This window comes from Lotus japonicus, chromosome 4 (assembly GCF_012489685.1).
Source record: "Lotus japonicus ecotype B-129 chromosome 4, LjGifu_v1.2".
NCBI lineage: Eukaryota > Viridiplantae > Streptophyta > Magnoliopsida > Fabales > Fabaceae > Lotus > Lotus japonicus.
The window spans coordinates 44,632,907-44,650,118 of NC_080044.1; the positions used below are offsets into that span (position 1 = coordinate 44,632,907).

Below are 17,212 nucleotides of genomic sequence, written 5' to 3' on the forward strand. Positions count from 1 at the left end.
AAATGGAAATCCACAATCCCTCTTCTTTCTCCCTTCCCTGTTCCTGGCGTGTCTTCTCTACCCATTCATTTGTACAGTGATATTTTGCTGGATCATTATCTCAAATGATCTTAATGCTGAATTTCAATCCAAAATAAAAAAATTGGTGGCTGGATAGGAGCCAGAATTTATAAGCCTTGGAGAACCTTTTGATCGACTATACAATTATAAAATGTTAAATGCTCAAGCTTACTTATGTCAACGTGAAATTTCTCTCATACTAAACTCAATTCATCTTTAGTATTTGAAATTTGAAGGTCGTCTTCAAACTCTTCAAGCTTCTTCCGCAATGTCAGTAATTCTTCCCCCGCATCGCAGATACACGCAGAAAGAAATTCTTCACTTGTGTCTTTTGATCAGGTCTGAATGGATCTTTACCAAGTCCCTCGGCGTACAGAGATTGGCCAATTTTAACAACAGATGACCAAGTCACTTCTAAACCTTCTCTACACATTCATTCAGAAGCAATGTTAGAACTCAGAACAATGCACTGAAAACCTAAACAGAGAAGACATCTCCGACACCTAAAAACCTAGATCTGAAACACAACCTTCATGGTATCCCTTTCTTGGTGGTAGAGAAACGCTAGATCTGAGGGAGAATCTGTTTTTATGTTCCCAGATCTGTTTCCCCTTTGAAAATCAGAAACAGTTTCCCCTCTGAAAATCAGAAACCCAGACCCTCTTCATCTCAATCACAACATTGCTTTGATTTTCTGGGACGTGAGGAAGAAGCGTAGGCTTGGAAGGGAGAAGAGAAGAGGACTGGCTATGGTGTTTTCCGATAACCGTCGGCTTGGAGCTCCTGCGATCGAGTGGGTGGCAGTAACTCGGAGCTCCGGTGACTGGAGCCGCCGTGCCTCTTTCTGACCGTATGTGGTGTTTTGGGAGGCGTGAGGAGGGTACTCAGGGTAGAGGGGAAGGGAGAAGGAAAGAAGGGAAAAAGTCTAAAATACCCCCCGGTCCACCGGTGGACCAAAATGTTAATTCCCCACCCTAGTGAGCACCCTTATAAATATGACCGGAGGGAGTATTAAAGAAAGAGAATGATAGATATTGGTTAAGTGATTGGTGAGAATTGTGATTGGTGAGAATTGAGGGTGGTAGGTGAGAGATACAATATTAAATGAGGGTATATATGGAAGAAAATGTAATAAATAGTCTTGAATTTATAAAACAACAACCATTTTGGAATATATATGAAAAGCTAAAACAACAATAAATTTTCAAAGGATTAAATGTACTAACCATTTTAATGCCTACCCAACATACTTTTGTTATCCAACGAGCTAGTCTTTTCTCTTACTTTTTTTTATAGGCAAATGTTAGTAAATTAATATATATCATCTCTCCTCAGAGTTCGAATCCTGACCCTCCATTTGCAATTATTCTTAGCTCGATCATGTGAGCTGCCCACCCCACCAAGTCATTTCTTTTACTAAACTTTGAATGGACGAAACACACGAATATCATTCATGCTGTTTTTTAAAAAAATTAAAATAAATTTACACAATACCACTTGGAGGAAGACGGAATGCCTTTAGCTACCGGATATTGAAGATGGAAATGATTTTTTTTTCCTTGTCAAAAAATGGAAAATAAGTTACTCACTCCGGTCCTTTTTATAAGAAACACTTTGGAGATTTTTCTTGGTCCTTTTTATAAGAAACACTCTTATAAAATTAAGTCAAATAATCAATACCAATGCAAAGGGACTTATTCCCAATACAAAAATATGGAGGGAAATTGCAAGCACTCAATAGGTATGATCAACATTTATGGTAATTAGCATGATTGTTCTTGTAAAATGGAAAAAACATCATTGAAATTAAGCATAGTAGTTAATTTTATAAAAAATATTAGTTTCCTTGGTTTGTGTGATTTTGTCCAAGTTTTTCTTATAAAAAGGACCGGAGAGAGTATTATACAAATTTGAAAAGTCAAATGGAAGAATATCGAACTTGGCATGGAACCGCCCAAGAATTTGATAGAAGGGCAACTATTCTGATTTTTCATGGACAGCGAGCAAGATATGTAACGATGTAGTGCGTGATGAAGTGCGGTACAGTGGTGTGATGAAGTGTGTTGTAGAACCATCTTCATCGCTCTGCAGCAATCAAGGTTGGTGCAGCGGCGCAGGGTGATGCTGTTGCAGAGCGATGAGATGGTTCTAGACGGAGCTGGATAACGACGCAATGCGTGAACGTTAAAACAAAAGGGAAACCAAAGGGAGATCGTGGTCCAAATATCAGGAAGAGGAAAATTAATACAAAACCTCCCAAACCGTCAATTTTCACTGATTTTTCTAGTTCCCTGGTTTTTCTAATTCTTAACCGATTCTCTACTCATCTAATTTTTTGTGTGTAATGAACCGATCACCAGTCTGATTCCTGAACCGGTCAACAATCCGATTCCTGGTCCAAGCAGTCGTCCATTCTGGGTTTTTAAACCATAAAATAAAATGTTATTCGATTTTAAAAGAAATATTGGGTATAAATTTATTCTACTTAGAAAATTTAACATAACTTTAGCTTAATTTGAAATTTAGGCCTTTTATGAAAGAGCTTATAACATAAATATTCATGCAACTGATTGAAAAACTTTTTTAATAACTCATAGTATACGTGTAATTTTGACCTTATTTTCATTAGTTGGTAATATTCATTTTTTACGATTCTTCTAAAGCTATGTTTAGATATGAAAAGTAAAACCCTCTTTTCACTTAAGGAGCTCAAATTAGTGATCATTTTTTTCCGTGCTTTAGAAATCAAATTAATGATCATTGAGCTATATAAACTTTACAATTATTATTCAAAATATTTATATATTATTATTCATATTTAACTTTACTTTCATTTGGTTATGCTTCAGTTGTGTTTATATTATATGGATATGATACTTTTAGTCGGAGTGTGACAACGTAAATTCTTTTCACACGGTCAACAAATAAAATTTTAAGGATGTGCCGCGTCAACTAATTTCTATGCACTGACGGTGCAAAACAGAGAAGGAGGAGAGTATGAAGGAAAACAAAAAAACACAAGCAAAAATCCACCTAAAGTGTTTAGAAAATACTCACTACAGACCTCAAGTATATAGAAAAACCTCACTAGAGAGGGAGAAATGTCCATCTAGAGTAGAAGGTATATATTCATATCCAAAAACCCCAACAAAGTGGTATCAGAGCTCTTATCCTTAAGGGGGATGTGAGTCAACAGAAAACATAATGGAAGGAGATGCATCATCATTCACAGTGAGTCAACCACCATTCTTTGGTGATGAGGAGTACGAGTTATGGGCAACAAGAATGACTACTCATCTTGAAGAGTTGGATCTTTGGGAAGCAATATAAGAAGACTATGATGTTCTTGAACTACTTGAAAATCCTATGGTGGCTCCGCGAAGGAATTGTGGAGAAAATAGAGGGAAATAATGGTGAAGAGAAATAGAAAGAAGTGAATATGAGGTAGATGGAGAAATAAGAGATGGTGTAGAGGGGGGAGAAAGTGGAACTTCCAATAGGGTGGAGAAGGAGGAGAGCAAGAAGGAAAACAAAAAGCACAAACAAAAATCCACCTCAAGTATATAGAAAAACCACACTAGAGAGGGAGAAGGCCCATCTAGAGTGAAATGATGGTGAAGGAATCATGGAGAAAATATAGGGAAATGATGTTGAAAAAAAGTAGAAAGAAGCAAATAAGAGGAGAAAGGTAGAAGGAGAAATAAGAGATGGTGTAGAGAGGGGGAAAAGGACAACTTCCAATAAAGCGAAGAAGAAGAGAGCGTGAAGGAAAACAAAAAACACAAACAAAAATCCACCTCTAAGTATATAGAAAATCCTCACTAGAGACCTCAAGTATATAGAAAAACCTTACTAGCGAGGGAGAAAGGCCCATCTAGAGTACATGGTCTACATTTATATCCAAAAAAATCAAACAAGTGGTATCATATCTCTTATCCTTAAGGGACATGTAAGTCAAAAAGAAAACACAATGGAATAAGATGCATCATCATACACGGTGGGTCAACCACCATTCTTTGGTGGTGAGGAGTATGAGTTGTGGGCTGCAAAAATGACTACTCATCTTGAAGCGTTAGATCTTTGAGAAGCAATAGAAGAAGACTACGATGTTCCTAAACTACCTAAAAATCCTACAGTGGCTCGGGGAAGGAATTGTGGAAAAAAAAAAGGGAAATGATGGTGAAGAAAAGTAGAAAGAAGTGAATAAGAGGTAGATGGATAAATAAGAGATGGGAGAAAAGGATACTTCCAATGGAGCGCAGAAGGTGAGCATAAAGGAAAACAAAAAGCACAAACAAAAATCCACCTCAAGTACATCTTAAAACCTCGCTAGAGAGGGAGAAAAAGGCCCATCTTCCAAATCTAATAAGTATTTATGGATGCAAACATAGTGAGAGGGTTCACTAATCAATAATCACAAATCGACGAGAAAGCTATAGAATCAGCAAAAAGTACGAATCCTTTGAGATCAAATTCACAAATTCAGAGGCTACACAAATGGGAGGTAAAGGATTAAAATGGAAAATAGATATGTAATCTGAACATAAGACAACATTAAGTTTCATGAATACAATTTTTGATAAGACATTAAAAAGTGTCATGTACCTAAGCACTTGCTCTTTGAATTTGAAGCCGAGAGTGAAACTAAGCTCTTGCTTCACATGTCTGCATATTTCTTTACAACACGCTCTTACAACAAGTAAAAGGGATGGCTAGAGTGTGCTGGTTTGGAAAGCTTATGAACCGCTGTATGTTGCAAGGAGTACAACAGGAAGAGTTAAATGGAACATGGGCAGCCTCCTACTTTCCTGATAGCTTAAACTTCAGCTTCAAGGCTTGTGAATTTTGAACCCAAACACTCTTGGAACATAGCCCTGTGATGGTTTCTGTGGCTTCAGTTGTCCATAAGTCATCAGGAAGAGGTGCGGAAATGTTGTTCCAAAATAAGCTCCATCAATGTCTGGATAGAGTTAAGGAAATTTGGCAAGTACATGATTCAGTATTCACCAATAACTTAAACCACAATTATAAAGCCAAAACATAGAGCAACATGCAATCATCCCAAAAATCATACACATGCCAAACAAATTAATAAAATGATTTCGGGCAGCAATATAAAAGTAAACCAGAAACACAAGGATAACTAAACTTTTTGACATTAGTGTGTGTGAGAGGGAGAAAGAGAAAAGAGGTCTTCCAAAACTTTTCCAAATTCCAAAAAGTTGTTCTCTTTTCTGCAGCTTTTTCTAAACCATATCCACTGTTTTCAGAAACTATCCCTAAGCTACAGGCTGCAGCAGCTGGAAGTACAATTGCAGATATAGTTTTTCTCGGAGAAGAAAATGTGGTATTGTTATTATAGAGTCACCAAACAATTTCAAGATATCAGACAGCTCTTAAAGATGGATCTAGATAACAAACTCTACTCCCCATAATGGCTTAACTTTAATCATTCATTGTTTCAATATTACTTTCTCTTATTCCATTATGGACCAGCATAGGCTTGTCTATATTAACAACTGTTAGAATATAAAAAGATGATCAAGATATTATAAGATACTCTAAGGTATTATGTTTTTTATATTCTAACCATAAGAATTTCCAGAAAAGTTATCGCGTTCACAGTAACTAGTTATTCTTAGATATGGTTAATCTTGCTTAGCAAGTAGTTTATAAGCTACATGCAATCCTTTTTTTCTTTTCCAGACTGCAAATACAAGCGGATATATGTAATGAGAAGTAATTGCCAAAATAAACTAAACCTGAAAGGATACATAACAAAAATACAAAACGTATATCACAGACGAAAGAATTAAACTCAAAAACAAGGAGGAAATGAGAGGCGCAAGAGAATAGAAATATTTTCAAGGTGAGACAATATATAGAAGCAGCAACTTAAATCAATAGAAAAAAAGATGAATTAAAGGTATAAGGATACTGCCTTGATACTTGGACCGAGGATAGTAAAGATCTTCACACCTAGGGCAGTATATTTTCACAGTACTTGACCTAGGAATATCTGACTGGCCAACAGGGAGGCAGGGTTGTCCAGAGCAGTAAACTCTTGGGCATCTGCCAAAATCATAATTCTTGTACTTGTCCAGCTGCAAAAGTTCCAATATCATTAACAGTGTCAATCTCCTGGATGGTAAAGCATGAAAACAACAGTAAGTGAAAGTGAAGTCTTACCATGGCAGTCATTCCTTTGCTTGTCAATACATATCGAGCATGAATCAGGCCATAAAGCATCTCTGCTGCTGATTCAATTAACTCATTCTGTTCCTCTGTGAACATGTCACCTAAGAGTTACAACCAAACCATAGCATGCATTACACAATAAAGAACAAACAAAGACCAAATAGGTAATCAGAACTACAGAAATACAAGCGTGCAATTTGAATTCAGCTTCAAGGATAATAGTTTTCACAACAAAGTAGAAAATAAACTGAGGTATCACATACACACACACAGAGACTAGAAAATATGAATGTAAGCTTACCATGAGAGGATTCAACATCCAAAATTAAATCAAGAGCATAATCATAGTATGGCACTTGGCTGCTTAATCCACATAGGTTGAAGTCATCTTGGATGTAATCATCATCAACCTCACAGAAGAATTCATTTCCTCTCAGATTGCAGAACCAAGAGATCCAAGATGTGTCATCTCCGTCAGAACCACTAACATCTGACTCTTCACTGTCCGTTTCAGATTCCTCTGCAGTCAATGCATAAATATAAGAAAACTAGCTCATAAATGCTGGAGGTAGCAACATATATATTAAGTTTCTTTCTCTCTCTCACTCTCACTGTCAACTCTTGCTACCTTTCTGTCCCCCACAACCAATATACTGACCAGTCACCATTGTCTAGAAAAGTATTATTTATGTTTGTTTGAAAGGGATACAAACAATGAACTATAAACAACAGCACAAGAAACATTACAACATAACACAGAAAAAAAGCAGATTATGAAGTAACATTTTCCTGAAGCAGAAAAGGTGGTAAAAGCACAGGGTATCAATCAAATTAATGCATTTCCACCATAGCTTTCCATTCCATTATAAAAAAAATTGAGTTCGGAAACTACTTTAAACTCTCACAGTACATGATAGTAACAGGCAATATCTGCAGATTTCACCAGCCAGATAGCATGAATCAATCACTTAAATTAACAGTACACCATGCATGATCATTAAACACCATTTCAGAGTAAAGTAACAAAACCCAATTAGGCAATGACAGAACCTTTCACATCATTCAACCCAGAACTGACATCTATCACATCTAACATTCAACAATATGAACCAATTGAAAGCTCTATCTAACTCCATCATTGAATTAAACTACAAAAGTAGCTAGACCCCACAATAATAAAAACACAAAGCAGTACAAGCACAGAAACTTAAACTAAAAGGGGTGTTTGTGAAAACAAAATTAGGTCAAAAAAGGGGGAAATTGGTAATGGGGGAAAAGATAAGATTTTGATATTGCAAATTGAAAAAAAGCGAAAATGGGTAAACAGATAGAGGTAGAACCAGAGAGATTGGAGGTTTTGGAGGCGGAAGCGGAACGAGGGTCGTTGTCTCTGGTGCTATCTTTGCCGTTGTTGATGATGGGCTTGGAAGTGGAGGGAGAAGATCGCTCGAGCTGCTTGTCGAGAACGTCGTTGATTCGCTTCCGATCCTCCGATTTGGAGGCGGAAACACCGCGCTCTTTGTACATCCTCCTCCTTCGATTACCACAACGCTCACTTGTTTGAATCCAAAAATGGATGATGATTCAATCAATGTTAACTCACTCACTCACTCACTCCTCATACCCCTTCTTCTTCTTCCTCTTCCTATAGAATTTGGATTTCGCCTCTTCTTCTTCTTTTCAGTGCCAGTTAGAAAAGAGAAAGATCCTCTAGGGTTTTGGTTTCAGGGAGAGGGACCCATACCCACGTACCAAACAAACAACACACACCCACACCACAATGCTATTTGTATTTGTCAACTACAAGCTAGCCCATTTACAATCCGGTCCAATCCCACATAGGCACATACTTCTATCTCACTTGGATTTGGATTTTCTACCATCATAGGATATTGTGTAATTAAGGAGCCGGCATTTGCCGCAAAACGCGTAGATCAACCGGCGCTTCTAGGTTAAGTGGAGGAGGTTCGAGTTCATATGAATGCAGTTGTGTTAAATAATTGGTAATGAGAGCTTTGGCTGTTGTTTACGGTGGTCTGATTTATTTTCTCTCGTCGGAGGATGCCTGTGATTTAAATAAAAAAAAATAAAGTAGTTAAGAGTTTGGAGTAGTTCGATCATGATTGGAAAACTCATTTTTCAAATTGAAATGTAGATGTGAAATAGGTAGCTAAGAACATGAGTCGTCCAATTTCGATCAGAGACGACAGTAAACTATTGATTGCAAGAATGTAAGAATTTATTAATTGCAGAAAATCTAAATCGGTTTAAGCTTGAGATATTTTAGTGGGGCTTAATCCTGTCTTTTAAGATGAAATATGAGTTTTCTCGACATTTATCAAAGATCAATTTGAGTAAATTTTCTAGTTACTTGACTCGCCCCTTATATATGACAATATTTATTATTTATAAATTTTACATTTTATAAAGGGTTAAACTCATTATATATTTATCGTTTCCGTTGATGATTGGTTCTTTGAGTACGGTATTCTTTACCTGGTATTATCGACTAGGTCCATGTTGCTGGACCAGATAAAAAAAATTACAAATTTTTATCCACTATTAGATATAACTTGTGCAATAACCCGTGCGCTGCACGGATTTTATGTTGTAATTTTTTAAATTATAAATAAGTTAATCGTGTATGTGTTAACCGTGTAATAATATATAAAGAAAAAAATGGAATAAATAAATGAAATTGTGTTGAATACATTAAAAATTTTCAAAAACTTCCTTAAACAATACATTTACAGTATTGGTCTGTATTTTGCCCACATCATCCAGTATACAAAGTTTAAGACCCTTTCTTGAGCTTACTCTAGAGAGAGCTACATATAACTGATCATGAGTGAAGACAAGCCTTGGAAGGAAGAGCCCAACCTGAGATTGTATTAATCCTTGGCTTTTGTTTATGGTCATCGCAAAGCATAATGCAATTGAAAACTGTCTTCTTCTGAATTTAGCTGGAAATCTGGAATCAGAAAGAAGCAAGTCCATTCTTGAAATATGCACTTTGTTATTAGAATTTGTTCGCGTGATAACAGTTGCACCAATAAAACGTTCACCAAGTTCATCCACAATTAACTTGGTTTCATTGCATAAACGTGCTGCTTAGTCTATATTTCTCAAAAGCATGATTGGAGTACCAACTTTCAATAATATTTTGTGGTTAGACATTCTGAACTTTAGTGTCGTTCAAAAATCCTCATCAGATCACTTACCTCAGATTTCAGAATCCTCATCAGATCGCAAGGCAGAGTCAAAGCTCAGATATAAGGTGCAGCTATCATGCCAAGCATGTAAGTGTTTATCATTTCAACAGCCTCCAGTGTAGGGCCAATATTGCTTTATCTTGAAAGAATTGCGAGTCTTTCATTTTTTGCAGATCTGGCAGGATTTGAACATCATACTCTCATGCTATGGAATCAGGATGATCGTCATTTACAATTTAAGAACCCAATATGCAAACTCTTTGATTTCTTTTGCTTCATCAGTCGTCTCAATTGTGGTTAGCCGCATGTTCTTAGACAATTTCATAACTTTGCAATGCTTCCACAATGAGAAAGAGTTTACAGTAGTTTCCACAAATTCTTGTCTGCTTCCTCTAGTTATTACAGATAGTATTTGTCTAAAATCACCTCCAAGTATTACTACGTCTCCTCCAAAAGGTTTATGTATGTTGTCTTTATTTTTCAACCTCATTAAATCTCGGAGTGCAACGTCTAGAGCATTGAAACAATACTTTTTCAACATTGGAGTTTCATCCCACATAATAAGGTTTGTTTCAAGTAGAAGTTTTGCTCGTAGACTTCTCTGTTTTATATTACATGTTGAGGTTTATGTAGCATCTAATGGAATGCAAAATTTACACTGAGTTGTTCTGCCTCCAGGCAAGAGTAATGATGTTATGCCACTAGAAGCAACATTAAACACAATTAGTCCTCTAGATCTAAGTGACGCGGATAAGGTGTTTCAGACAAAAGTCTTTCCGGTTCCACCATAACCATATAAAAAGTAGAAGCTTCCTTAGATTGACAACACAGATGTGACAACCATCTCATATACAGACTTTTGCTTAGGTGTAAGCATACTAAGCAACTCTTCATATTGTACCTTTAATGCATATTTGTCATATTTTAATTCATCGACAATAAATCTATTTTCAAATTGCAGGACTTCGTCATATTCTGGAGTTGTAATCATTTAATGACCTACCATTTCTTCGGAGAAACTTCTCAATTTCAGTGATACATAAATTTTTCAAATTAGCATCTGCGATTCATAGTCCTGCAATCGAGAATGAAGAGTAACTAATGATTTAACTGTATCGAATATAACTAATGTTGTTCACACACTTTGCATAATTATATCGCGCAACGTGATTTTTTAAAGTTTTGAATTTCAATTAAATTAAATCCAAGCAATAATTATATTATTATAGCAACATTTCAAATCTTAGTAATATAACTTGAAAACCTACATACCTGGATTATGAAATGTTTTTCTTCTATGGTATAGAATCTCTTATGATAAGAGAAGTCAGAAAGCGTCTCAGACATCATTAGGTTTTGAGATTGAATTCATCATTAACATTCTTATAAAGAGTTTTATCATTTGTCTCCGGAAGCTAAATTAGAGACTTCTTTAATTGCGTCTATATATTCTTTGTCATCTGTTAGCAATCTCAATTGATCGCATACTTCCTTAAAAGTATTACATGTTATTTTCTTCACCGTTCTGATACTTCTATATGTTACCAATCTCAATGTCTTTTTTCTTGATTACAATCGTTGCTTGCCTTCTTCTATACTGCGGGTAGCCTTCTTCGTCAATAGTGGTGGTCTTTTGAAATTTTTTTTGGAAAGAATCTAGTGCGCCTACCCTTCTCCATGCACGGTGATTTTTTGTTTGCAATACCACACGATCCATGTATCATGAAGTTAGAAACTATAGCGTGCAACTTGGGATATAACACTGGATCAGGAAGCTCTGCAGATATGACTTTGTCAATATCGTCCCCAGTCTTCAACTTGTTCTCTCCTTGCAACCAAATCAGTATGTGCGCATGAGAAAGTCCTCTTTTCTAAAAATTCAATTGTATACATACTAAAAGAACATATTGATGATTAAAAAAGTTTCTCTGACAACTTCACACAATCTTTAGTTTATTACAAATTACAATCATATTCTTTTTCTCAAAAGAAGATGAAAAGTAGAATAATTCAAAAGTGGGTTTTCATGTTAGCACCCATGAATCATGCTTATAGACAGTTGGGAAGGAGTCATTGAAATGAGTTGGTTGATAATAGTGTGAGGAGGGTTGAGCCTATTGAGGGGGAGTATAGGGTCATGACTAAAGCTCATCAAACTTGATCATTTAGGAAACATATGGGATGGTGGAGGAATGAAGGTAGCGAGAGGACATCTATATCAACGGTTTAGCATAGCAAATCAAGCGCGATCATCCTAGTTGGGATGGATTATGTTTTAGGTGGTATTTTGGTGGGTGGGTTTGGTTTTTTTGGCTACCATAGTATGGTCTTGTTAGGGTGGGTGTTTGTTTACTCTGACTCTTTTGTTACCTTTTAGGTGACTTGTGTACATTCATCTTATTTTATTTCATCAATAAAGTTTTCTTTAAAAAATTATATTTGAAATTTGATATTTAAAAAAATATTTTATGTGCACTCCACGTGCATTGCAAGACTAAAATAATAATTTTATGAGTTGTGCGATGGTGAGTGTAACAAATTTAGGTTTTGGTAAAGGGATGTAGATTTGGATGAGCAGTGCGGTGAGAGGAAGCTTTCAAGATTCAATAACAGGGAGTAGGTTTTGGCAAAGGGATGTAGATTTGGATGAGCAGTGCAGTGAGAGGAAGCTTTCAAGATTCAGTAAGAAGGAGCGATGGTTGTAGGTAGCTTCACCATGGAGCTCATGACAATGAAAAATGATAACCTTGAAGTGGTGGAGATGACAACGCCCGAAAACTTGGTGGGTCGCCGAAAAACTTGTTGGAGTCATCGCCAAAGATGACAATGTCGGCCGAAGAACTTACGGTGCCTTCAAGAAAGAAAAAGAGTTAATTAGGAGGGAGAAGAGAGAAGAATTATAATCTTAGAATTGCATTGGTAAAACTAATTGAATCTAAACCATTGATTTTTTTTTACTGAAATTGCAAACCCTAATTAGACCTGATTACCCCCTTTTAGAGTCACGTGAGAAGCATGTGACTTGTCTAGTCATCAAGCTCTCTGAAGAAAGTCACGTGAGACACACGTGAGTGAGCCACATCAGCTTCTAACGTTAGTTTTCTCACGGAAGGTAAACGACAGACCAAAAGTGTAATGACATGTATAGTTGGAGGACGTTTTTAGCTAATTTTGAAGTTTGGGGACGATTTTCGCAAGAAGGCAATAGTTGGGGGACCAGAAGTGCAATTAAGCTTATATACAAAGGTATTCTTTTTCCAATATCAAAAGGTATTTATTAAAATGTACCATGGTGGGTGACTAAAATACAATACCCAAAAGTAATCCATGTACTTTGATAATATTTCACATAAAAACATTGTTAGGCTGGTAAGAATCAGCCTATTTGAAACCTCTGGAATATAATGATCCAAAAAGAAAAACAAAAACCTCCTCAAGTTCCAGTAGAATGTGGTGCCATGCCTACTTAATCATACAAGATAATATACTTTGCATTCAAATATGTTACATATTTTACTATCTTTGAGCCAATAAATCATACAATGGCATAAGCATTTGACTCTTCAGTCTGACCTTTTGTTACCCCTCTGGTCTTATCCGATCGTAAATATTTTGAGCTTTCTAAAATTTGAACCCTTCACCAAACTTACACACAACAACATTAACTGGTGGGTGACTTCATAAATGCACCCACATGGATAGAGACATACACTAACATGTTCATATAATCAGAAGCCAAGATGTAAATCCTTATGTAACTTGAACCATCTTTTGGCACTTTTGCCTTACACATTGTAACTTTGCTCTATTGTTCTAACTCTTCCTATACACATAAAATAAAAAGCAGCCACTAAACGTGAGGAACCTATTTGCTCCACAATCTGCAATCAAGTTCAATGACAGAAAGTGGTTCCAGACAGGAACCTCCGAGCTGTAATAAGAGGGGAGAAGAGGAAATGTACCATAACTTAATTAGCAATCAAAATTCAGAGATCTCATTCTTTTTGCACCTTCTCTTTGCTTTGTCATGTATAATAATATTCTCCGTGCAACGTGTGATGAAGGATGACACAGAGATGAAATGCTTTTCTACCATCACAAGACTAAGGATATGATTGGAACCATTTATTGTTATGGTGGATCCTGTTTTGCACAGCCTTTACAGCTGCGACTCTAGCTGCGGTTGCTGCTTTATTAGCTGCGGCCACTACTTTATTCACCCTTTCATCCGCCTTTTCCAAATTGTAAGCCTTGCCAGCAGCACAATGTGCATCCTGCTCAGAATGAGACAAGTACTAATAAGTACAACATTTCTCATAAAGGAAGGAGGCTTCTTCCTGATTTCATTATTTCAATGTCCTTTATGATAAAATCAGGAAGAAACAAGGAGATCAACTATTAGCATGTTGATTACAGAAGCTTCTCACTAGAATTGATTCTGTCTTTAGCATCAATTGGAGAAGGATTTCCAAAGATGCACTATAATGAGCACTAAAGAACACATGATTATATCAAAGTTTTAAATTTCTTTTATATATATATATATATATATATATATATATATATATATATATATATATATATATAAGAACAACTTCCTTCCTCATCCCTATATATATATATAAAAGAACAACTTCCTTCCTCATCCCTTTCTTATCCAAACTTCTACCTTTTAGTATTTTTGGTAGAAGTTTTGTATTGATCCATCATAAGTGCAAAAAGGACTATTACCTGGACCGCTTTTAAAACTTTGGCATGGTCCACTGCACATGGAGACCCGGTGTTACTGTTTTGCCTTTTAGGATCATCAAGAATCCCATTCTGCCAGTGACCACATTGTGTTTCCCCATTTCTGAATGTGTACATTCCCAGTCCTTGTCTTCTTCCTTCGTGCCATGCCCCCTCATATCGATGACCATTCTGGAATTGATACACTCCAAAACCATGCATCTTGTCTGCAAAATATTCCCCAGCGTATATGTCCCCATTTCTGCAGTAACACAAAAAATCACCATTAACACCCAGTCAATAGAGAGATATTTCATACTTGTTGAGTAAACCAAACCTTCCAACCCCAATAGTTCTTTTGTAATGCATTAACTAAATGTAGAAACCTTAAAATACTACAGAATTAGTGACAATAACAGCATTATACCTCCTTCCAGATATAAAGGGTGTAAGATCGAAGAAGAAAGTTAGACAGAGTTCGGAAGTTATACAGTAGCTTAGAAGTACTTTAAAATGTTACAAAATAAGAGATTCAATATTCCAATCCCTTTCCAAGTAAAATTGATTGCACATAATATTCTTGATACTCGGTCAAGTTTTCCTATTTAGCAGAAACAGGAAACAAATTAAACATCCTTCCAGCAGATCGTCAATAACTTAGAAGTTAGAAAGCAATGGTCTACTAGAAATGTAGCATGGACATCTTTGATCTATTGACACATGCTTACAGACAGGCAGAGCTCTGTAGCAAGAAAGTTGAGAAGTATACAGAACATTTGATTAAATTATTGCCTGGTGGCTAGCTAATGAGAAACTAGACCAACCCTTTTCATTTCTGATATTAAATATTATAAGTAACTGATTCAAGTTTCAACACCAGACTAAAAGATAAAAAGAAAATCTATCACGTCACTGACGTCAGCCAGTCAACAAGATGTTGTTGGCATTTTTGTTTGGCTAACTGCAGAGCACAGTAAAGCGAAATCAATATCCCCCTAAACTTGTTAAACAAAATTGGCAAGGTAAACAAATCAAAGTTGTTTTTCATACATAGGTTATTGACAATTTGAATGCTCATATTTTACAACCAAAACTTTATACCAAAAAAGGGTCCTAGAATCACAATAACTATCGTATGTGAAGACTAACAGACTTGCTATGGGTAATTTATGAAGTCATAAGAAGCATTGGTAATATGCCATATAGGATAATGGATATACATATTGTCCAATAATGCTCTGACACCTACCTGTCCGAGCCAGATGAACAAGAAAACAAAACTGGCTTGAATCAGACGCACACATAAGTTGCCGTATCAACCACACTTTAGGAAATGCTCAACAAGTTACAACCAGAAAAATTTGCACTAAACAACCCGAGAATACTAAAACTATACAGAATCTCAAGTCTCTTAACTCTATATCTTCCATGTTGTGTTTCAGTGGCAAATTCACGACCAAATGAAACTGTTAGTTAGTTGGTTACAACTACGAGCTAACAAACCTAAGAACCAAACCTAACTCTAAACTCCAACCCAGGGATTTGTGACCAATTATTCCATTCTTACACGCTTGGTGAAGAATAAAACATTAACTACAACAACACATGTAGTTCTGCTAAGGGGGAATAACCAAAGTTTGAGCTGAAAAACAAAGACTCACCTGAAATGGTACTGGCCTATTCCATGCTTGACACCCCATTTAAACTCCCCAGCATATCGGCTCCCATCACTGCAAGTGTGAATTCCAAACCCATGACACTGGCCATTATACCACTCACCAGCATAAACATCACCACCATAAAACCTATAGATTCCAATTCCATGCCTCAAACCCTGCCTATACTGCCCGCGATACCGGCTCCCTCTCGCCCATGTCTCAACACCATACCCATCATACTCTCCATCAACCCAATCACCCTCATACCTCCCACTCATATGATAGTGATACACCCCACTCCCAGAACTCTTCCCCTTATGAAACTCACCCTCATACACATCCCCATTGCCATAAACCTGCACCCAAGACCCCGAATTCAACCCTTTCACTTCCTCTGACTTCGACCCAATAGACCAAAGCACAGGCTGAGAAGAATTTGCAGAGGCAAAAGATGAAGAGAGCTTCACTGGCAACGATCGAGCGAGGAAGAGACGAATCGAGGGTAAACGAGGGAGTGCCAAATTGAGAGAAATCAAAAGCGCTCCAGAGAAAGAGAGCACGAAGATGAAATCCAAAAGGCTAGGGTTTGAAATTAGAAAGTAGAGGGTAGGAAGAGGGAGGAAGATGAGGAAACGGAAAACGGTGAGAAGCTTCAAAGTTAGAAACTTTGAGCAAAAGGGTATCGTAAATAATGGAGAACGGTGATGATGGTAGGTTCTCTTGTGCGGTGAAGAGAGTAGAGGAGTTCGAGATGGTGATGATGATGATGATGAAGATGGGTTTGAATTTGATGATGGTGGTGGTGGGTGGTGTGAAGAGGAAGAAAAGGGTGGCGAGAAATGGGTTTGGTTTTGGTTTTGGTTTTGGATTGGAGATGAGGAAAGTGGAGTGGAAATTGAATCGGAAGAGAGTTGAATGTTATCTTTTCCGATTTGAAGCTCAGATTTGAGGTGCTGACGAATTAACATAACAGAAAATTAGGTACTGGTGTTTGTGTGTGTGTGTGGCTCTTCTCTTCTGTCTATGAATCTATGAATCTGTGTTTTGCAATTGTGGTTTGGTTGTTCTTCTTCAATCTTGGTTTTGTGATGCTACAACGTTGCTGGATGCTGCTGCTGTTTCTAGCTTTGGTTTTGTTTGATTTGGAGAAAACAGTGTGTGTTTGTTTTGGCCTTTTGAGGCTTCAATGGGATGAAAAGTGGGATTTGGAAACCGGCGTGTGGTATGAACAAAAAGGGGGAGTTGGGTTTGGGGCCTCCCCTATGGGGCTGTGCGCCCCACCCTTTTTTTTTAAACCCAAAAGTGCCCTACGGAAAGGTACTTTCCGTATTCAATTTAACTGAATACGGAAATGTA

The 17,212-nt window shown here is 36.8% G+C and overlaps 2 protein-coding genes across 5 annotated transcripts; both read right to left on the reverse strand.

Moving 5' to 3' along the window:
• Positions 1 to 4,498: 4,498 nt before the first annotated feature.
• On the reverse strand, positions 4,499 to 8,036 carry LOC130711453 (casein kinase II subunit beta-1-like). 4 transcript variants are annotated; one of them, XM_057561077.1, is made up of 5 exons: positions 7,599 to 8,036; positions 6,560 to 6,778; positions 6,250 to 6,344; positions 6,002 to 6,164; positions 4,499 to 5,020 (listed from the first exon to the last, which is right to left on the reverse strand). In XM_057561077.1, the coding sequence occupies exons 1-5, from the start codon at positions 7,783 to 7,785 to the stop codon at positions 4,890 to 4,892; spliced, it is 795 nt and encodes a 264-aa protein (XP_057417060.1). In that variant the 5' UTR covers positions 7,786 to 8,036; the 3' UTR covers positions 4,499 to 4,889. The 4 variants fall into 4 exon arrangements, with proteins under 4 accessions (XP_057417060.1, XP_057417058.1, XP_057417059.1 ...); XM_057561075.1 differs by having other exon boundaries at positions 6,250 to 6,359; positions 7,599 to 8,035; XM_057561076.1 differs by having other exon boundaries at positions 5,999 to 6,164; positions 7,599 to 8,032.
• Positions 8,037 to 13,195: 5,159 nt separating this feature from the next.
• Positions 13,196 to 17,064, reverse strand: LOC130711193 (phosphatidylinositol 4-phosphate 5-kinase 9-like). The gene is made up of 3 exons (XM_057560704.1): positions 15,860 to 17,064; positions 14,202 to 14,460; positions 13,196 to 13,744 (listed from the first exon to the last, which is right to left on the reverse strand). Exons 1-3 carry the CDS (start codon positions 16,822 to 16,824, stop codon positions 13,574 to 13,576), a joined length of 1,395 nt encoding a protein of 464 aa, XP_057416687.1. The 5' UTR covers positions 16,825 to 17,064; the 3' UTR covers positions 13,196 to 13,573.
• Positions 17,065 to 17,212: the final 148 nt, after the last annotated feature.